The sequence below is a fragment of the Podarcis bocagei genome (genome assembly GCF_964188305.1).
Source record: "Podarcis bocagei genome assembly, chromosome: 10".
NCBI lineage: Eukaryota > Metazoa > Chordata > Lepidosauria > Squamata > Lacertidae > Podarcis > Podarcis bocagei.
The window spans coordinates 59,661,501-59,684,173 of NC_138135.1; the positions used below are offsets into that span (position 1 = coordinate 59,661,501).

Below are 22,673 nucleotides of genomic sequence, written 5' to 3' on the forward strand. Positions count from 1 at the left end.
GTGATACGTAGGCATAATTTTAATCATTTGCATTGGAACACCCATTCATTTCCGCACACTAGAAAGAGTCTACAGCATTTGCAAGTGACATCTGGCCCTTTTTACTCAACTGACGTTTTTTATAATATGCAAAGCTAGAGTTTTCTGCTCTCTGCTGTAATCTTTCTAAGTGACTCCACTGAAACCACACAATCATTTCATTCTTCAACCGCAGAAACACAGTTCCATTTTGACAACCTGCCGCTGTAACCCTTTACTCCTGCGGAATATGAACATTTTCATATAATGCGCTGGAAAATGGTGAAGCAGCCCTCAGCTTGCCTCACCGTGCAGGGAGTGCGAGATCTGCTCTGGACTCTTAAAATAAAAACCAAGAAAGGGCAGCTCAAGTTTACAAACTCTCCCTCCAATTAACTTTGACGAGAACTAGCTTTGTTTGCAATTTGTGTCAATTTCTGAATCTGAAACTGCAACGGCTTCCGCTTCTTTTAGTAACATTGCACTTCTGAACTGAGTTTAACAAATGTTAAATTTGCCGATAGAATATGGCAGCCACAGAAAACTCCTGGAGACTAAAGACCTGATCCAGGAGATGCACTCTGCATGCAAAAACAGGTTACAACACAGAGATCTGCCACACCGGTTTCACAAAAGGGTTTTGTGCAAGAAGAAAACAGAGCAGAACCACAATGATGAGATACGTCCAAGACCCCCAATCTTGTACCCTATTGAAACCCTGCTGGGATTTAAATATGCCGTCTCTAAAGATGCTACATTCCTTGTAGAACAGGTTACACTCCAGCAGTGTGACCTTCATGCAACCCTCTCTGCCCCCACTGCCCTTGAATTTGGTAAGGATTTTCCACAACGCTCGTGGGCCCCATCACCCATGCAAAAATGTTATATTTCTCCCCTCTGAAATTCAGATGCTAAAACTTCTTTTTGTGTTTTAGGTGATTTAAATGCTGTTTTTCGGTAGTGAATGACTTGGCGACTGTGTAAAATGCATCTGTGCTGTAAATGAAATGTAATTATTTCTGTGTATCACACAAAAGAAACCAAGGTTGTTGGAGTTTTTTTCACAATTTTGGAGTGGGGGCGGGGAGATTTGAAACTAATATTGTACTTTGGAAAGGTGGTATAACAAGATGTGTTACGCTGAATAAATCAGACATCTGAGGAATATTTAAATAAAACTTCTGCATGCTTGAATGGGACAACTGGTTTTGCCATAACCTCATTCAGGAAGCGCTTTGCTCCTGCCTGTACTTCAAACGAACCTCAAGTGAATGTGAGAAACCTTTGCTAAAGGTCCTCATGTGATTTGAGATGGCATTCATTCTACTTATTGTGCAGGCAAAAGCACCACTTTCTTCTGAACATCAGTCTCTCCTCCATTGCCTCAAAATAGCACATTTTTTTACTGTCCTACAAAAAACACACACCCTCTAATTGTCCTACAAAAAAACACACACCCTCTAATTTAATGCTTAATATGTTATTGTATCTTAATATTCTGTTGGAAACTGCGCAGAGTGGCTAGGGAAACCCAGCCAGATGGGCGGGGTATAAATAAATAAATTATTATTATTATTATTATTATTATTATTATTATTATTATTATTATTATTATTAAACCTGCAGTGGAGTTCCTAATACGGTTGGATGGCATCTTGTATTCCTCCTTCCAGCAACTCCTGCAGCCAAGCTGGTACAAACTGTATTGCTCTGCTTTCCTTTGGGTCAAGGCCAAGGAGGGCGGGTCTTGTCGTCTGGGCAGCCCAGGCCTGGGCCCGGAGACGTCACTTCAGTGCTGCTAACAAAGCAAAAGCAACAAGGGAGGCAGCAAGTTACAGGTCTCTGTAGCCACAGCAGGCGCTGCGATTCTCCAGCAATTTGACTTCACTCCCGGAGGCACACTCCATTGTCTCTTGAGACAGACGGATGCCAGCAACAATTAATACTGCCCATCACTGGCATGTGCCCCCCTCCTCTCAGTTACAGATGGCTCAAAGGGGTTCCCCAAATTTGTTTAGCAGCTCAGGGCAACACTGCTTCCTCCTTTACTTAGGTAAAGGTAAAGGAACCCCTGACCGTTAGGTCCAGTCGCGGATGACTCGGGTTGCGGCGCTCATCTCGCTTTATTGGCCGAGGGAGCCAGCGTACAGCTTCCGGGTCATGTGGCCAGCATGACTAAGCCACTTCTGGCGAACCAGAGCAGCGCACAGAAACGCTGTTTACCTTCCTGTTGGAGCAGTACCTATTTATCTACTTGCACTTTGATGTGCTTTCAAACTGCTAGGTTGGCAGGAGCAGGGACCGAGCAACAGGAGCTCACCCCGTTGCAGGGATTCGAACCACCGACCTTCTGATTGGCAAGTCCTAGGCTCTGTGGTTTAATCCACAGCACCACAGTGACCAAGAGATATGGCATAAGCATATCTGCTTCCAGGTATTTAATGTGCCTAGGCTACATCTTGACCACAAGCTACAGTGTGGTGTTGGCTAGAGGAAAGCTGTGGTGCAAAAGATACAATCTGCAGGCATTAGAGTCTACTCTCACTAAAGCCAGGCACCCGTTTATTTCAGCACAAATAAAAAACGGCCCTTTGGGCAAGTGAAACCGTGGGACAGAAGGCAGTCAAGATTGAATTTGATGCATCTGATGAAAAATTCTGATATATAGCATAAGCAAATATTTCTGTATGGGAGAAAAATTACAATAGAAATCATGAATGCCTTCCATATGGGCAGGAATAAATCCCCATCTATTTTTGTAGTTTACTTTTTTTTAAGTAGGCTGTGGACACCTACGTAAATTGGCAGATTAAAAAAGGGCTCCGTTAAACATGATCTCTCCAAACTATTTGTACTTACGTGTTGCCAAAGCTTTCCATCTAATGTGTCTAGACAAAGCTCCATTAAGTGAAGTGAAAGTACAGATGGAGAACAGAGACCCAAGGAGGCCAAATTTACAAAATTACTCGTGTGAGTTCAGTCACCTCATTTGTAATGCACCCGAATCTGTTAATATTCACGCTCAGGTCTACATGACTGACAGTTACCTTTTCTGCCTCCCGGTTCCGGGGATTCTTAAAAGGAAATATTGGCGTGCACTACAGAGATAGAGACATTTCTCCATGCCTGCGATAAAGAAAAGATTGGCAGTTCTCAGGTAATGTCTATTTGTTCTATAGGCAAATATTTGTTATTGGACCCTAGGCGCTGGCGAGGTGCTGTTATCTGTGAAAACACTGCAGTGGCACCACGTGATAAAATGCTGGTTTTAAGACGGCCCCTGAGGAACTGTCTCATCTTGTTGTATGGGATCTTATTTTGAGCTGCTGTGGTTTGAGGGCATGCGGGATAATTTTCCCAGCCTGGACGTATCTTGGGTCCAGAGGGTGACAAAGGCATCCTTGTGGGAGAATGTGCTGGCCTCTGTCTTGAAAGAGGCAGTTATTCCCCTTCTCATTATGCAGTAGACCCGCAACTTACGTTTCAGGGATCATGTCTGAAGCCAAAATTGTGTATAGCCCAAACCTACTGGGTTCAGTGGTGAGTGGGAATGCCAAAGTAATTATCCCCACAACCCCAGCCCCTTTTTATATTTCTTTGTGTAAAGGTGAATGTGCACAAGTTGTGGGCTTGCCGTAATACAGTGGTACCTTGGTTTTCAAACGTAATCATCATCATCATCATCATCATCATCATCATCATCATCATCATCATAATTTATTATTTATTCCCCGCCCATCTGGCTGAGTTTCCCCAGCCACTCTGGTGGCTCCCAATCGAGTGTTAAAAACAATACAGCATTAAATATTAAAACAGGGCTGCCTTCAGATGTCTTTTAAAAATAGGATAGCTGCTACTACCGAGAAGGCCCTCCGCCTGGTTCCCTGTAACCTCACTTTTCGCAATGAGGGAACGACCAGAAGGCCCTCGGCGTTGGACCTCAGTGTCCGGGCTGGACGATGGGGGTGGAGATGCTCCTTCAGGTATACAGGACCAAGGCTGTTTAGGGCTTTAAAGGTTAGCACCAACACTTCCATTCTGGAAGTCCGTTCAAGTTCCAAAATGTTTGAAAACTGAAAGCGGAAGCCTCAAAATGGAAAATTCAAAATGGAAGCCACATTTCCTGTTTGACTTCTGAGGCACGTTTGAAAACCGAGGCATTTACTTCCGGGTTTTTGGTGTTTGAGTTCCGAAACATTTGACTAAGGAGGCATTCGAAAACCGAGGTACCACTGTATTAGCTAAATATAAAGAAAGCAAAAGTTTCTGTCTACAACACACAGGAGAGAATCCTAGAATCTTAGGAAAATGGAAGGGCAGCTCCCATTTCTAATAAAGCCATGACAAAATATATGACAGTAGTGGTTTTATTGCCTGCAACATTACACATAGCTTTTTTTTTCTCCTGAAGCACTGTGAGTGCAAACTGGAACAATTTTTAAAATCATAGGAGGACACAAATTTCCACTCGGCCCAGTGCAATGCTGGCTTTATCCCATGAGGGAAGTTCCCTGGTCTGACTTTGCAGGCACTGAGGGAAACTGCTCAAGAGGAAAGAAGCTTAAAGGTGGGTTCATATATCTCAGAGTCACATGGCAGCCACTTCAAGTTTACTGTGGGAATGCAAAAGTTGGCTGTCTCCAACCTTTGGTTTCTACCCAGACTTTGGTTTCTACCCCCACACCCATTTTTGAGCATCAGTGGACGGGTGACCAACTTGGCTCGAAGCCAGAGAAGTTCAGCTTGCCATGTGCCTGAATTTGCCACACTTTTGCAGCTACCATAGGATTGGCAAGCATTTAAATTAACTACTATAACATGTGAAACAAGAATGTGGCTAGGTGGAAACAACCGTAACTCTATAGTACACATAAAATACAGTAAGATGCACTTTTCGCAATTCAATAAATACATTTTAATCTCTTTACCATGTTGCTTCAGAGAAGACTTCCTTCTCCGTTAAATTGCAGTCTCCGCAGAGGTCCAGAATGAGAAATGCTGTTTAAAGCACTGTGTATAATCCTGGTTTGTTAACAAGGATCTCAGAAAATGCTGTTTCAACAAACTTGGGTCTATACCCAAGCCACCAGAGAAGGGGAGGCAAGGCAAGCTGTTGCTCATTCCCAGTCCAATAAACCGCTCCAAATTCCTACTCCAACAAACAAGGCTGTCTTTCCCCAATCTGGTGACTCCTAGATGTTTTGAACTACAACTCCCACCATCCATGATAATTGGGCATTCTGTGTGCGGCTGGTGGAATTGCAGTCCAACAACATATGGAAGACACCAGGCTGGGGGAGGCTGGCTGGAGAAGTGTTGGCCATCCACCCATCTCCCCATGCAATCTAGATTAAAGCATGCTCCAAGAAGGAAGCAAGTGGCCCACAGAATGCTTTCTACAGGTACAAACAGCTCTAGATGATTCAAGAAAATGAACCAGGCCATGCGCTACAAGAAGGAAACCAAAAGTGAAGAGTAATCAAGCCAGAATTAAACACGTGTCTGTATCATTGGCTTCAATGGGAAAGTTAACGCCATACACATTCTGAACAAAAAATGAACAGGGCAGGAAAAAGAGGATTAAAGACATTATCCTCACGATCCCTTGCTTAGAAAGAATGTAGAATCTCTCTTCAATAAATCCAGTTCCAAGACCATTCACCACTTAATTTCCTCTCCTAAAAGTGGGTATTTCAGATATATCTCATTTATTAGTATTTTAAAAATCTCTCTGGACCACATAATTTAATTTGAACATTAAAAATTCATTTAAAAAGTAGATGTTTCAGGTACAGTGGAACCTCAGGTTGCAAATGTGATCTGTGAAGGAGGCACATTCGCAACCCGCAGCATTCGCAACCCGCAGCGCCGCGTCTGCGTGGGTCACGATTCGGCGCTTCTGCACATGCGCAAAGTGTGATTTAGCATTTTTGCACATGTGTGAGCACCGAAACCTGGAAGTAACCCGTTCCGCTACTTCCAGGTTTGGCGCGGTGCGCAACCCAAAAATGCATAACCTGAAGCGTCTGTAACCCGAGGTACCACTGTATTTCTTTTTTTAAAAAAAAAAGCTACATAAAGACACTGCTAAAAACACACGTTTCTCTTTTTACAAAACTTAAAAGTGTTAAGTAAAATGTGAATATGGATTTCAGTTCTGCTATACATACACATGCCTTATTATATACAAATAACATCCCTGATCTTTTAGAGGCAATTTCCACAAAGTCCAAGCAGAGGGGTTGAAATAGGCTTTCCCAGCAATTTATCAAGTCCTATCAGCTTACAAACAACTAACTGTGCACCAACAATTAGTTTGCCCATGGGATATGGGCTTTGTGCGTCTAGGTGCGCGTGGTGGTGGGTGGCTGGATGTTCAGGGTTTTGAAATGCTGGGGGAGAAAAAGATCCGAAGATCCAACTTCGGAATTGCACTGGCTATGACTACACAGGGAAGCTAAGACACATGGATTCCACTAAGCTGCAGCTGAATATTTTTCACCCAAGGCTGGTCCTACCATTAGCCAGAGTGAGAACACTGCCTCAGGCAGCAGATTCTGAGCAGCAGCAGCCGCCACTCCACTCTATAGGAAGACAGAGCGGTGTATGCCACAGTCCTTAAATTAGTGTGGCTCCCACAGGTGTGACAGAGGATGCCATCCCATCATAAACATCAAAGTAAGATTCAAAAGCCAGTCTAGGTGGATTCTGTCCACAGAGCGGGAAAGGTGATTATCTTGGATTTTTTTCTAAAATCTAAGAAAGAAAGAAGCACTTGAAAGAGAAAGAGATCCCTGTTTTCCAACCTCATGGCTTTAGACCCTTTTCCAGATTTTGAAGGGTCTGCCTTCGGCTGTGATTAACAACCCCAGAAGAAGCTTATCAGAGTGCAACATATCCAACAGCTGCGGCTTGCAACACATCAGAGTAACAGAGTGCAACGCATCCAGCTACCATTTCTTCAAATGATTATGAAAATTACTTAAATTACAAGTAAGCGAAAACACTGATCAGCTCTCAGCGCTGAGCAAGTTGCCCACACTCTTACCTAATCATTTAAAATTAAAAGTTCAGACAGAATCAAAGAGCCCTAAAGTCATAACCTGAATGTGTTCTTTTTGACAGATGCTTCTTAATTTTAAAATGTTGATTACTTTTTTAAAAAGTTTAAAGGCCCTGCTACAATCAGCATTTTATATAATTAATGCACATCTTCTCACGAAACAGAACCTATTCACTCTCAGTACTTAAAACAATAGATATATTTTAGTGGTAAAACTATAGCTAGAACCTTCAGGTCACGAACGTTTTAAGAAATAAGAAGGTTAAGAGCCCGGGATCGCTGTCATTCACAAAGAACATCTCCATTCATTCTGTTTTCTTTTCTGAATCAGAATGATGACCTCAGACTCCTTTTTCAAATGTACAATTAGCAAAAGGGACGATCACCCTAAAGTTCCTCCATTTCAAAGTGTGTGGTGAAGCTGTTTGCCATGGATGTGTGCTCCAAAATCCTCGTCAGGCTGGGTTTCAGCAGTTCCACTGAATGACACGACAGGTGCTGTGTGGTGTCATTCTTCAAGGACAACATTTGATCTGTACCTGGGCCTCGTCGGTCGTAATACAGAGCCCACAGCAAAGTAATAGTGAGGATCATCGCCAGAATCTGGGTGACCCCAATCGATATTCCAAGAAACCGAAGCACTTGCAGTTGTTTCGTTCCTCTCAGGAAAGTATACATTTTTTTACCACAACCCTGTGGACCAAGAGAGATGAGAAAGGTCAACCACCATTGGAAGTCATTACCCCAAATTTCCAGATCTTTTTCGCAACGCTTTTGGTGTTGCTGCTTAATGTCAGTCTGTAAAACAAAACAGCTATCATCCACGGCTTCATCTGGGAGAAGGGTGCTGACCTAGAAGCCACAAGAGAAGCCAGGTGGACATAGCCAAGTTGATATTTCTGCTTTGTGTCCACTTGGGTTCTTGGTGCAGCACCAACATAATAAACAACTGTCTGGCTTTTAGAAGACATCTGAAGGCAGCCCTTTTAATGTCTGATGTTTTATCATGCTTTTAATATTCTGTTGGGAGTCACCCAGAGTGGCTGTGGAAACCCACTCAGATGGGCGGATTATTATTATTATTATTATTATTATTATTATTATTATTATTATTATTATTATTATTATATCATTGGCTTGTTGGCCATGTGTCCTGACTGGCTGGGTTCAGGAAGTAGCTGATATATTTTGCAAGGGGAGGTGATCCCAGCTGTCCTAAGGAATCAGGCATGGGACCTGACGAAAAGCTCATCCAGGACTCCAAAGATCATCCAAACTGGCTGAAAATATTCCCTGCTGGGGCAAGGAGTTTGTTGTGTTAGACTGAGCATCCTAGGAGCTTGGTTTCAGGCCTGGCTTTGGGCCCCAAGAGGGTCTTACCCTGACAGAATACCTATTCTAGGAGAAATCAAGATGAATTCATAGTTCTCCTTGAGCCTTTGCAGGTTGAGGTACCTGATCATGTTATCCTTCTAGACTGACTATCTAGAAAAGAAGTTGGTACCTGCACTGGTTCTCACCTTGATAGGCTTTTCAAGCCTTTCAGGTCAGTGCTAAGAAACTGTTGCAGTGCTCCAAAGCATTTGTGTTATATTGTTCTGCTACACACTGTTCGATTCAATTCGAAGTATTGATGCTTTCCTTTAAGCCCTGTACAGTTTGAGGCATAGGAACCTCAAAAATAGCCTACTTCCATGGGAACCTGCCCATCAATTGAGGTCATCTTCAGAGGTCCTTTTCCAGGTACAGTGGTACCTCAGGTTAAGTACTTAATTTGTTCCGGAGGTCTGTTCTTAACCTGAAACAGTTCTTAACCTGAAGCACCACTTTAGCTAATGGGGCCTCCTGCTGCTGCCGCGCTGCCAGAGCACGATTTCTGTTCTCATCCTGAAGCAAAGTTCTTAACCTGAAGCACTATTTCTGGGTTAGCGGAGTCTGTAACCTGAAGCGTATGTAACCCGAGGTACCACTGTACCTCTACCATTGTAACTATATTAATTGCAGCACAGTTTTCTTGGCCATCTGCTTGAAAATAAAATAGTTTTTTCTCTAAGCATTCCGTTTAAAGAAGAAATCCTTTCAAACTTGTTTCCTTCCTGAAAAGGTAAAGGGACCCCTGACCATTAGGTCCAGTCGTGGCTGACTCTGGGGTTGCAGCGTTCATCTCGCTTTACTGGCCAAGGGAGCCGGCATACAGCTTCCGGGTCATGTGGCCAGCATGACTAAGTGAAGCAAAGTTCTTAACCCGAGGTACTATTTCTGGGTTAGCGGAGTGTGTAACCTGAAGCGTCTGTAACCTGAAGCGTAGGTAACCCGAGGTACCACTGTACTCCCTATGCTCTGAGAGTAAGTCCCTCAACCACAGTAGCAACATTTGGAACACTCCCATCTCAGAGAAAGTTGCCTGATACTAATGCTTACAACCTTCCACTGCCAGGAAAAGCCTTTTTTTTTTTCATTTTCCCCATGCCATTTAGTTTATTGTTAGAGTTGCTTTTAATTCTGTCTTGTGTGTTTTTTTTATTGTTCTGCTGTTCCAGCGTTTTATCTGCTTTCAAATGCTGATATTTAATGGCATTATTATTACTAGTGAACTAGCTATCCTGGGGAGTAGGAACGCCAATGAACAAGACAATAATTTTCAATAAATTAAAAAGAGAAAGAGAGAGAGAATTTTTAGTTTCCTAGTCATAAAACAGCCTTTTCTGTTCCAGCTCTTCCCCCTCCCCGTTTTCTACTGAACCTTTTGATGTCACAAAAATTTATGTTCGTTAAAAAGCCAAGATGCCAAGATCTCTGAGGACTTTGAAGAAAGTCTCCAAAGCTCCATATCACTATACAGATATTTTTAATGAACTCCCAAAATGATGAGATGAGTTTGTTCCTTTCACAGGAAAGCACATTCTGTTGAATAAGAAAGCTATAGGTCTCTCATGAAGGAGATTCAAAAGGCCACGCTCTCCACATACTTCTGAGGGATCTTTGGAGCTATGTGACAAGTGAAAATAGAGACTCATTGATGGGATCGCCTATAATTATTCACTAATAGCCGTAAAGTTCATACTCCATCCAAATCTCCACACAAAACACTTCAGCTCTTCAGATAAAAGAAGTGGGAAGATAATGAAAAGAGCGAGGCATTTAATTCACTGCAGGTGAAATTAAAAGTCTTTTGTAGTTTGCATATTATCACAATGCAGAAACTGGAGTTTGGGGTTTTTTAAGAGAGGGGAACGAAACCTGTGCCAGGAGGCAAATTAGAAGAGCAGAATTTTTGAACCAATGGCTTAATAATAATAACAACAATAATTTATTACTTAGACCCCACCCATCTGGCAGGGCCTCCCCAGCCACTCTGGGTGGCTCCCAACAAAATATTTAAAAAACAATAAAACATCAAACATTAAAAACTTCTCTAAACAAGGCTGCCTTCAGATGTTTTCTAAAAGTCAGCTAGTTGTTTATTTCCCTGTCATTGGGGAGGTTCCACAGGGCAGGTGCCACTACCGAGAAGGCCCTCTGCCTGGTTCCCTGTAACTTGGCCTCTCACAGCGAGGGAACCACCAGAAAGGTCCTCAGTGCTGGACCTCAGTGTCCGGGCAGAACGATGGGGGTGGAGATGCTCCTTCAGGTATAGTGGGCCAAGGCCATTTAGGGCTTTAAAGGTCAGCACCATAACAGCAGCACCCCCTTCCAGAGCTTAGAAACAAACATGTTGTCGACGTCCTTACCTCCTGGTAAAGGTCACTGAGATCCTCATGGTGCGCCTGTTTGGAGCATCCTGGGAATTCTCTGACGCAACAGGAGTCCGGAGGCCAGTCCATCTCCGTCATTTCCAGCCAGTCCGTGAAGTACACAACTCCACAGCATTTAAACTGCAAAAGGAAGGTGGCACAGGTGTGATGCTCCATGGGAATTAAGAAGAATTTGAGGTCCCCTTCCACCCTGCACCCCGTGTGGAGCCTAGTATGACTTTGAATGCACCTTATTTCTCCCTTCAACTAAATATTCTGGTGTGCCTTTATGTGGAAAAAGTAGAATTTCTGACAGATACTGAGTGAATCCAGAAAATGATTAGAGTGAAAGGAGAGTGAAGTCAAGATAGAAGAAGAGATTAAAGAAATAATGAAATGCATTTAAGTTAGTTGGAAAAATAAAGTAGCGTAACAAGAGTGGCTGGAAGTCAAGTCACTTGGTGGGTGTCCGTGTGGAGTAGGTGTGTAGGTATGTTGATATGTACAGTATAGGTAGGTATTATATAGAGTAATGTAGGTATGTTTTATGTTATGAAAATAAGATAGTATGTTATGTATGTGTATTGTGTAAATGTATATGTATGTGTTTTTATATACAGTGGTACCTCACAAGACGAATGCCTCGCAAGACAAAAAACTCGCTAGACGAAAGGTTTTTCCGTTTTTGATTTGCCTCACAAGACGAATTTCCCTATGGGCTTGCTTCGCAAGACGAAAACGTCTCGCGACTTTGTTTCCTTTGTCTAAAAACAAATACATGTTTTGTTTATAAAGTTAATTTATTTTCCCTTCAGTTTTTGAACTGCTCTTTACAGTATGTGCGACTTTAAAGAGCAGTTAATAAACTGTTGTTGTACCAAATTTGGCTTTGTTTGGACTTTTTTTGACCATAGGAACGCATTAATTGATTTTCAATGCATTCCTATGGGATTTCGTGATTCGCAAGACGAAAAATTCGCTAGTCTTCCACCTTGGCTGAAATTCGTAAATCACTGACTCTAGAAATGGGCCATAAACTCCAGGAATGCTCAAGTGAGATCCCCCCCACCTACACTAAATTGTGTGATTTGTAGTCATTAAACGCATTCCCCTTAACCTCGGGTTCATTCCTGTGTCTTGCGATGCATAGCTCTTTTTAACACGTTGGTATCAGGAAGTCAGAGAACTCTGCATAAAACACAGCCGAGTATTTTTTTTTTTTAAGTAACATCCTTTCCAAACTAAAATTATCTGCTTTCAGTAAAATAAAAGGATCGGCCCTCATTAGGGCAGAGAATGAGTGCAGCTCTAACGCATTCAATAGCTGATCTGTAAGCAGTCAAAAATAGTTAGCAGAATGTTCAAAACGAGAAACACACCAAATCAGTTATAGTCCCATAATAGGAAGAGAGCTTTTCTAATTAAGCCTCCTAAAAGATTGCCCCTGGCCAGGGATACATTTAATATGTATCCCTATTTCCAAAGTACATCTGGCAAGAGAGTGCTGCTGGGGTTCTGGCTAATTTTAAAGAAAGGCGGAAATTCTATTCATAGGAAATTCTACAGCAGGAAATTCTATTCATAGACAGTCACTTCTGCGGCATTTAAATCAGGCAGCTTTCTTTTTTTAAAAAAACAGGTTTCTAGTCCTCATGAAACAGAAACGGGCTTCAAAGTGCACAGCATTATGTCTAAATTAAGTACCCGAGTATTTGATAAAAATACCTAAAGTCGGAGACATAATATTTGAAAACTACCAAATAAGAGTTGAAACAAGGGGATAAATTGCTGCTTCTAAGTTTACAACTGGGAACGCAGGAATGGGAGATGTGAGGAAGTCCAAAAGGTTAAGGAAATATGGTTGTTGGATATTTGATTTTGTTGCATGCTTTCTATTATATGTTGATCTTTCTATTTCTTTCTGTTTTTCTTTGTCTGTTGCATTTTGGTGATGGTATTTTATGTGTTTGGTGAATTTATTGTTTAAAACTTTTAATAAATATCTTTAAAAAACAACAACAAAGTGCACAGCAACAAATTTCACAGGAAGAGCTGCACTGGTCAACTGAAACAAAACTGTGATGTCTCCTTAAAGACTAACAGATTCATTGTGGTGTGAGATTTTTGTGGCCAGAGCTGTTTGTCAGGTGCAACTTGCAGATGTATGTCTCTCACACACATGCACAGAGAGAGGAGAAAAGAGTGGAGAATATTAGTTCAAACTGACACCAAAAGGCCCCAGCAAGGCAAGAAATAACTATCATGTTTCCTTACTAAGCAGAAATGAAGTCCAGTGGAAAACTGGGAGAACGGGGACAGGGGATCTGAAATCTTCAGATCCTAACTGATAATGAATGGCAATGCAAGATAAATAATGCAAATAGATACCTATGGAGGAATAGTTTCTGAAGCAACCTTCTGAAGCAAGTTCCTATGAAGACAGATAAATCTAATAACTGGGGTTGCATCCAACTAAGTTATACTCAGAGTCGACCTTTTAAAATTAATGCACTTAAGTTACTCATGTCCAGTAACTTCAGTGGGTTTACTCAGAGTAGGACTAGCACTGGATATAACCTATGAATTCCAATTAAGCAGCGTCATGGGGGGAGTCACACTCTGAAATACGACAAGGTTCCAGTCTGCATTGGGGAGTGAAATACACAACCATGTTTCTGAGCATTACTGTTATAAAATGTCTGATTTATTTCTATTTATTCTGAGAATAAAGACAGCCTGTTTTTGACCTAGGTTTCTGTGCAAAAGCATGCTCCATTATTTCGAATGACTCTCATTTACATTTTTGCTCTGCATGGCAATGGACTAATAGATATTGCATTGATGGGCCTTTGGGATTCACTCTGAAACAACATCCTCTCTTCTGCTGTGTGTGTGTGTGTGTGTGTGTGTGTGTGTGTGTGTGTGTGTGTGTGTTAAGGATTGCACACATACTAGTCTAACCCTGCAAAAAAACACCACCACCAAAAAACATGTGTTTGGCAGGTTTATAGCTAGAAGTGTTTGGGGGAGGAGAGTGGGATATATTAAAGGGGCGCTGTGAAAACCCTAAACACAAAAATTTTCAAAGAGCTGAGACGTGTTCACCAAATTACTATAATAAATTGTTCAGGTTCCAGAAACATTTCAAAATGACCCCCTCCCCCTCTTTCCTTTTCCTTGTGCAATGGAATCCCTATTTGGGGACTTCCCTAGCTTTTTTCTGGCCCACATAGGACCAGTCTGGATAGTTGGCCTTGGTGAAGATTTGATGTTTGGTGAAGATTTGATGAGGCTGCAATTTAAGTTGTATTTAAATCCTGTTTTTAAGTTGTATTTTAATCAATTGTTTTTATATTTGATGTTAGCCCCCCTGACACAACCAGGGAGGTCTTGGCCGCGGGGTTGTGTTGGAAGAAGGTGGTGCATTCTTCCTGAGCCAGCTTTGGGATGGAGCATCAGTTGGGTCTGGATTGGACCCAATGCAGTGGATCCTGGGCTGATTCATTCCCACCCTCCCAAACACCCTATTTCAGGGATGCCACCAGTGAACAATAAGAGGCCAGCTGAGCCCATGGAAGTGAGTGGAGGTCTTTGCCCAATCTAAATCTTGTAGCAGATGGTGGAATTGCAGCCAAAGTCACACACAGCGTAAACCCATTTAAATCCATGGCATGGCTAACTTGAGTCCATTTATTTCAGTGGCTTAAGTATGACTTAAATGCGATTTATTGCAATGTCATTTTGCTCACTGGAAAGCAGGATCAGGTTAATTTCTGAATGAGTATTTGGGTAAAACACTTCTGCACATTTTCACTTAAGTCTCTGTAAATAGATAGACGGAGGTTTCCTCCCGTTAAAGTAGGGTTGCCATATTTCAAAAAGTGAAAATCCGGACGCAGAAGTTGGGGAGCTTTTTTTTTTTGCGAAGAAGAAGAAGGAGGAGGAGGAGGAGAAGAAGAAAAAGATTCTGAGCTACAGCAGTAGCTTGGGTTAAGAACTTAATTCGTTCTGGAGGTCCGTTCTTAACCTGAAACTGTTCTTAACCTGAGGTACCACTTTAGCTAATGGGGCCTCTCGCTGCCGCCGCACAGGCACCAGGCGATTGCTGTTCTCATCCTGAGGTAAAGTTCTTAACCCGAGGTACTATTTCTGGGTTAACAGAGTCTGTAACCTGAGGTACCACTGTATTTTTAAGGAAATTCTGACATGGGTTGCCATACGTCCAGATTTTCCAGGACGTTTCAGCAATTTCCGCCTGGACACTATCTCCAACTGCCATATTCCAGATATGTCCTGGAAATTCTGGATGAATGGCAGCCCTAAGTTAGAGCAAAGCATCATGAGAGAGATTCTCAATTACTGATCACGGCAGCAGTTCCCCACAAGTACTCCCCACAGCTATTTCTGAAACTGAGCTTTCTGGATGAAGACGTTAGTGGCTCCATTTTTAAATCCAGTCACCCGAGTGCAAGAAAGAAAGTTAATTTTTCAGGTTAAGCAAACCAGAATTCTTTCATTCTGTGTTCATAAAAAGCTGCTATTTCTTCTCACACTTGCATAGCTTTAGAGGAGTGCAACTTTAAACTTGTTAATTCTATGTTCTGTCTATTGAGTGCTTTCTAAAACAAATACAGACATCAAATGTGGCCAGGAAATGCTTAAATAAACAGGAAATCTGTGCAACAGTGATAGATTTCAGATTTCAACCAGGGCAAGAGAATGACAGGCATTTAAAGTGTTCTTTTCCTGCTCCTGAACATATATCTAGAATTAATGGCTTTTACCTTGTGCACTTCCATGCTTTCGCTATAGAATAGCTCATTCTTTTTTAAAAAAAAAAAACAAACAGCGCTGTGTTTCCCCTCAGCAAGGATTCAAAAATATACAAAACCAGGGCTGTTCTCACCATAAGTTTGAGGCAATAAATTGAACACAAACAAAAACTAGCCATTTTAATATATCAACAATCCAAAACACAGTACTTGCACCTCAAAGCCAACTTTAGACATTCAAGTTTCACACTAGAGTCAGTATTAGCAATCTCTGACAAGTTGTTTTTTTCATTTTGTGGGAAAGCCTCTCACTTTAACTTATGAACGTTAAACTCCCCCACCCTAGGGTGGAATCTACACACATATTAAAAAAACGCTGTGAAAACGCTTTTGGGGGGGGGAGTTTTAAAAAATACATTGAAATTGCCATAGCTCGCTCTTGCCATCTAGTGTCGCATTTGTACGTTGCACATTACAAAACACTTAAAACGTTTTATTTGCAGCTGTGTAGCTGAGTCCTAGGTCAGGCCTGAGATTCATCCAGCCCAGTTCTATTTCTATTGCCTGCCCTTAGCATAACTTAGTGGCACAGCAATTCAAACCCTCTTTTAACTGGGTGGTGTGGGATTGGAGGGACTGACATGTCAATCATGTTCCCTGTGGGCTGCTGTAGAACTGCCCCCTTCTGCCCACCAAATGTGGGGGAAAGCAGAATTGTCTCTAGCGTGATCCCTGTGTGGGGTTTTCTAGTGTGGAGGCAGCCCTGAGTTGGAAACTGATGGATGCCAAGGCAGTCTCCATTATGTGATGGCATGGGGCTCAACTGCTTTGCTAGCTCCGTGGCGGCACAGCAATCTGCCTGATCCTCCGTCTTCTGCTCTGACTACTATGCACGACAGGTCTACAAATAATTTGGAGACCCCAACATTTCATTAAACCCTGCAGCCGGCAAGAGGGTGTTGCAATTGCTCCCTTAATCCGGCTGCTCTTTCCAACAAATAAATGCACGTCTTCAGGGTTATTGTTCATCATGAGCGGACAAGAGAGTGAGCTACTGTTCCCTTTTCTATTGTTGTTGTTGTTTAGTTGTGTCCGACTCTTCGTGGCCCCATGGACCAGAGCACGCCAGGCACTCCTGTCTTCCACTGCCTCCCGCAGTTTGGTCAAACGCATGCTGGTAGCTTCTAGAACACTGTCCAACCATCTTGTCCTCTGTCGTCCCCTTCTCCTTGTGCCCTCCATCTTTCCCAACATCAGGGTCTTTTCCAGGGAGTCTTCTCTTCTCATGAGGTGGCCAAAGTATTGGAGCCTCAGCTTCAGGATCTGTCCTTCCAGTGAGCACTCAGGGCTGATTTCCTTCAGAATGGAGAGGTTTGATCTTCATGCAGTCCATGGGACTCTCAAGAGTCTCCTCCAGCACCATAATTCAAAAGCATCAATTCTTCAGCGATCAGCCTTATTTATGGTCCAGCTCTCACTTCCCTTTTCTATACTAATTCATTAAAACCAAACACAAACTATGTGGTGTGGTTTTTTTCTTAAAGGGGGCTGGGATGTTGTCTGGGGTTTTTTCTTGCTGTTTTTTTTTTTTGTATCTTTATTTCAGATTTATGGGGAAATGGATCCGCTTGGTTTTGTATTTTTTAACGTTTTATCTGCGGTTTATGAGTATTTTTGTTTTGCTGTAGTTCTGTATTATTTTAGTATCAGCTAGACCACTTACCTCTCTCTGAAAGAAATTCCAAGCATGAGTAAGCCACTGATATCTAGGCAAGCCGTAGTTGGTCATTCTGGCTTTCAAAGTGACCATATCTGACCACTGCACAGGGACCTGAGGGTGGGGAGACAAAACACAGAAACATAAATCCATGTGTTAGAAGACTCAGGAGAGACAAAATTCATTCAGCTATGCAATTCTCTCCCCGAGGAGGTGGTGGTGGCCGCCATCTTGGATGGCTTCAAAAAGGGATGAGAGAAATTCATAAAGGATAAGGCTACTAGCACAATGTCTAAGCTCTGCAGTATGCTTCTGAATACAAGTTCAAGCTTGTTGTCCATCGTTTTTCACAGTGAGGATTTTCATGGCTCCCTTTTCTGAAGGCTGAAGAGGAAAAACCTCATCAGGTTTGCTCTTTCCTCTCAAAAACGGTTCTCTGATATTGACTATATTTGATATTTCATTGAAGGAAAGCAATACATTCTCATTTAGAATTGTGCAAAATAACAACCACCACCACAACACCTGCACATGAAATTGGCCAGGATGATAGGGAATCAATTACAATGAATATTTATCCAGTAAAAGACCTGACTGAAAAACACTCTAATAAAATGATCCGAAAAATGTGAAGAGAATTGATAGGAAGAAACACATGGGTGGTATTCAACTAAGTCCTACTTAGAGTAGACCCATTGAAATTAATGAAGCTAAGTTAGTCACGTTCATTAGCTTGGGTGGGTCTAAACAGAACCACAGTTGAATACCACCCATAGTTTATTTTTGCTGGTAAAATAAACAGCAGCAGCAATACTTGCCCAGCAGTGTGTGCTTGATAGGTGTGAGGAAATATTTCCTTTACAATTCTCCCCTCCACCCACAAAAAATAAATACTATTTTGAGATGTGTACAGCTTGTTTTCTCATGACCCCAGTAAGTGCTTGAGTAACAAGGTTCAGCATGATTCTGTTTCCGTCAACTTCACTGTTCTCTGAGTGAGAGAGCAATTCTGCATCAAAATAAACACCCACTGAAACCCCATAATTCTGATCTCAATTCGGTAATTCTGCATTCCTACATTCACATTAACAATAAAACTATTACAGCTTTTCCCTAGTTGGCTGAATGTTAAGGGGGTAGCCAGGCAGAGAAATTTCTGTTGCAGCTCCTCAAGTGATATCCCTCCCACTTTAGTGTGCGATAATCTGCAGGTATCTTCGGATTTTTATGGGTTTTATCATTTGACATCCTTGCCCTGCCTGTCCTTATTAGGTAGCGAGCTAACGGGAAAGCATTTTGCAAAAGCAAACTAGTGATAATGGCTCCTCGTAAAACTAAGCAACAATTATAGAGCAGGAGGTTTATCGTGTAAAAAAAGCACTAAATCCTCTCATGAAAACAGATGGTGTGACTCAAGATGGGGGCCTCCATGCTGAAATAACGTTTCCAGACTGGTACATGCTGGAGTGTGAATGACAATACTATGGAATCCATTCTTAAACGCAATTTTAAATGATATCAGCTTCACGTGAACTTGGTTCTATTTAAATCTGATTCAAGGTAATATCAGCTGTTTCCCTTTCTTTTAGCACAATAAGCATTCAGTATTTCAGTAAAGGACCCCTGGATAGTTAAGTCTGGTCAAAGGAGACTGGGCTTATGGCGCGCATCTCGCTTTCAGGTTGAGGGAGCTGGCGTTTGTCCACAGACAGCTTTCCGGGTCATCTGGCCAGCATGACTAAACTGCTTCTGGCACAACGGGACACTGTGACGGAAACCAGAGCGCACAGAAACGCCATTTACCTTCCCACCTCAGTGGTACCTATTTATCTACCTGCACTGGTGTGCTTTCAAACTGCTAGGTTGGCAGGAGCTGGGACCGAGCAACAGGGGCTCACCCCGTGGCGGGGATTTGAACCGCCAACCTTCTGATCGGCAAGTCCTAGGCTCTGTGGTTTAAAAGTATAAAAACCACAAAAGCAAAATGCAAATGGTAAGCTGCTGCATTACAAACACTATCGCAAAATGCAAGGCGGCAAAAGAGAAATTAAGAAGGGCCATAACCAGGTGAGGTGACAGTGATTTGTTTCAACGTATCAGGTGAGAGAAGACAGGAGTGCTGGTCCATGGGGTCACGAAGAGTCGGACATGACTAAACGACTAAACAACAACAACATCAGGTGAGAACTAGTATTAATAAATTTCCAGCCATTCACGTTGACAAGGACCAACTGTGTCTTTTTGCACCAGTATGGTGTCTTTGTGGTTGTGGACAGAAATTTGTAAATGAGAGAACAACTCGTATGACAGGCTCAGAAATGACTTCCCTCATTTCAGAGGGAATTACATTTTCAGATTTTTTGTTACATGCCCTTCTAATGTTCCCCCACCTCATGATATCTGTGGAATAGTGAACAGAAACATACACGGGATGTTTATTCATTCCGCCACGAGTTACTCTACAAAATGGGTGAAATTGGACATTGTCACACTTCTAATAAATATTAATTATAGCCTGAAAATGAAATGTCATGCCATGACATAGAGCCAAACATCAAATGACAACTATGGAAACTACCGTTAAGGCAGCACTGGCGGTTGTATTACCTGAATTATTATTTTTTTGTCACAGCTGCCGATGGAGTTAATTGGCCAGCTCAACTCCCTTCCAGTCTTTGTCAATATTAACAAACATGAACTTGGAATAAGAGGAGCTTAGAATTAAAATCTCTATCTTAAGTGTGAATGGAGATCAGAAAAATTGCCGGGGCATCTACAAGACACCCAAATCTTGAAATCTCGGGCAAAATGGCACAAATGTTGTGATTAAATAAGAGAGAGAGATTGTCACATTTGTAGGCTGACGTTCTTGTGTTGAACTGTCATTCAAATCATGAATGAGAAAATGTACATTTCTCTGCATCCCTAGGTCTCCAGATGTACCTTCCAGAACAAAATCATTTCCCTACATCTTGTATAAATGTGCATCAAGATAAAAGCAGGTGTCTATAATATTTCTGAGGAAATGGTTTAATTCTTAGGGGTGTATAAGGAGGTTGAGGAATCAATGTGCACGATTGTGTCAATTTCTAATCAAGCATGCTCTCAGCAAGCAGTCTGGATTTTAAAATCATGTTTATTGTCATTTTTCTAATAGCTTCCAGGCCTAAAACTTTGCTTCGAGGAAGCTAAGCACCAGTTTGTGGTTTCTCAGTCTTATGGAAGACATTAGACACACCAGACACACTTCTGGTTGTGAGAACTATCATAACAGAAATCAGATCCTCGATGCAAATGTTCTCACGGCAGATACATGCCAAAAAAGTGTCAAGTGAGACTTTAAATGCAGCAATGACTTCACAAGCACTGACTGGACCTCTGACTTCGCTTTGGGCGCTCTCATAGTTTTATGCGAAGTTGAAACCAAAATGGGGCACAGCTCAGATTGTTCTTTGCCCTTTCTGTTGCTTAGTCTTCATGAGCCATAACTCCTGAGAGATGCTCCAAGCTACATAACTGGTACTGAAAGAAATGAATTTCTCTTAGTATTTGTTATGTGCTGAAGTTCTCACCCTGGGCCAGCAGGGGGATACTGTAGATAGTTATGCAAATGAACGATCGAAAGTGACGTTCAGTGATTGGATAGTTTTAGAAAGTTGTTACAGTAACGTTGTACTGGAGCTCTATATAAGCAGGCTGACTGAACCCTACAGTTCAGTTCTGTCCTGGCCTGTGAATAAACAAGAGCTGTTTGAAGAATCGCTGTGTCGTCTGTTATGTTCACCCACAACCTAACAGTATTGTTATGAATAGCAACGATAGTGAGTGAAAGGACACTTGTTCCAGGTTATATGTCTCTCACAGCATCTGACTGTGACCCTGAACTACAAGTCCCATCTTCCTTGGTCTTGCTGGTTGGAGCTGATGGGAGTTGTAGTTCAGCAACATATGAAAGGCCACTGGTTAGATATTCCTGCGCACCGACCCCTCTCGCTCTCCAGGCTTCAGGAAGCTCTGCGCAACCCTCGGGAGACCAGCTCCGAGGGTTGCACAGAGCTGCCTGCAGTCCCGGGATCAGCGCAGCTCTGCGCGGCCACTGGGAGCCGGGCGCGAAGTCCCGCCTCGCTCCCGATGGCCGCGCAGAGCTGCCTGCAGTCCCCGGCTCAGCGCAGCTCTGCGCGGCCACCGGGAGCCGGGCGCGAAGTCCCGCCCCGCTCCCGGTGGCCGCGCAGAGCTGCCTGCAGTCCCGGAATCAGCACACTTCTCCCCATAGCCAGCCCCACAAGCTCGGGGGACAGCCCCACAAGCTCGGGGGACAGCGGGGAGGCAGAGCGCGCCTTCCCGCTGTTCCCGCTGTTCCCCAACCTGGTTCTTCCAGGTTTTTTTTCTTTATTTCCCCCCAAAAAAACTAGATGCGTCCTATGGGCCGGAACGTCCTATGGGGCGCAAAATACGGTAAATATCAAATCCTTCATAGTTGTTATGTAGCAGAATCACACAACTAATTTCCAGTGCCCTTTGTAATAAACAAACTGTGATGGCCTGGGATTCGGACTCAGAGGCTGAACCTGAGGAATCCCAGCCTGCACAGGAGTCCCCGCCTCCAGAACCAGCTGATCCGGGGCTGGGGCCTGAGCCTGAAGGGTCCTCACCTGTGCTGGATCCTCAGGTGCAGGCACCAGCTGAGTCTGCTCTGGCTCCTGAGGTGATGAAGGACCCATTGCCTGCAGGTGCTCCACTCTCAGCCCCGTCAGGGGAAGAGGAGGTTGCCTCTGGGTTTGGTAACCCTCCAGCCTCTCCTGAGCTGCAGAGGCTCAGGGCAGAGAGGCGGAGGGAACTAAGTTCTCGCAGGAGGAGTGCTCGCCTCCAGGCCAGGAGAGGCAAGTCACCTGTGGACCGGGGCTGCCCTATGCCTCGGGGCAGATAACATCCTTCCAGCCCAAGTCCTAGGTTGTGGGAGCAACATTGTTGGTAGCCTGTTCCTGCCTGCACCCTGTCCTGCTCTTCTGCCAGAGTTCCTGACCTCAACTGACTCCCTGCCTTGGACCCCGCCTCGCCTTTGACGGACAGCCTCCATACCGGACCCTCGACCTCGGACTGGACTCAGACCTCGCCTCTCGGTTAGCCCCCGGGACCAGCACACAAACACACACACAAGATCAGAGATTGTGGCCTTCTTGTTGGACTATTATCACTGGCCATGCTAGCTGAGGCTGATGGGGGTTGGAGTCTAACAACATCTGGAGGACCAGAGGCTCCTTGCTCCTATTCTCAGAGGGTCCTAATTCCTATTCTAGATACAGTGGTGCCCCGCAAGACGAATGCCTCGCAAGACGGAAAACCCGCTAGACGAAAGGGTTTTCCGTTTT

General features: G+C 43.2%; 1 protein-coding gene across 3 annotated transcripts in view; it reads right to left on the reverse strand.

Annotated features, from left to right (window-relative positions):
- Window positions 1-4,399: 4,399 nt before the first annotated feature.
- TSPAN12 (tetraspanin 12) overlaps window positions 4,400-22,673 on the reverse strand; it is an 88,700-nt gene continuing 70,426 nt past the window's right edge. For all 3 annotated transcript variants that reach the window (XM_081211803.1, XM_081211802.1, XM_081211804.1), the window contains exons 6-8: window positions 17,311-17,418; window positions 10,813-10,956; window positions 4,400-7,774 (exon numbers count right to left, since the gene is read on the reverse strand). In XM_081211803.1, coding sequence (XP_081067929.1) covers window positions 7,469-7,774; window positions 10,813-10,956; window positions 17,311-17,418 — 558 coding nt within the window. In that variant the 3' untranslated portion in view covers window positions 4,400-7,468. The remainder of the gene's footprint in view (window positions 7,775-10,812; window positions 10,957-17,310; window positions 17,419-22,673) is intronic.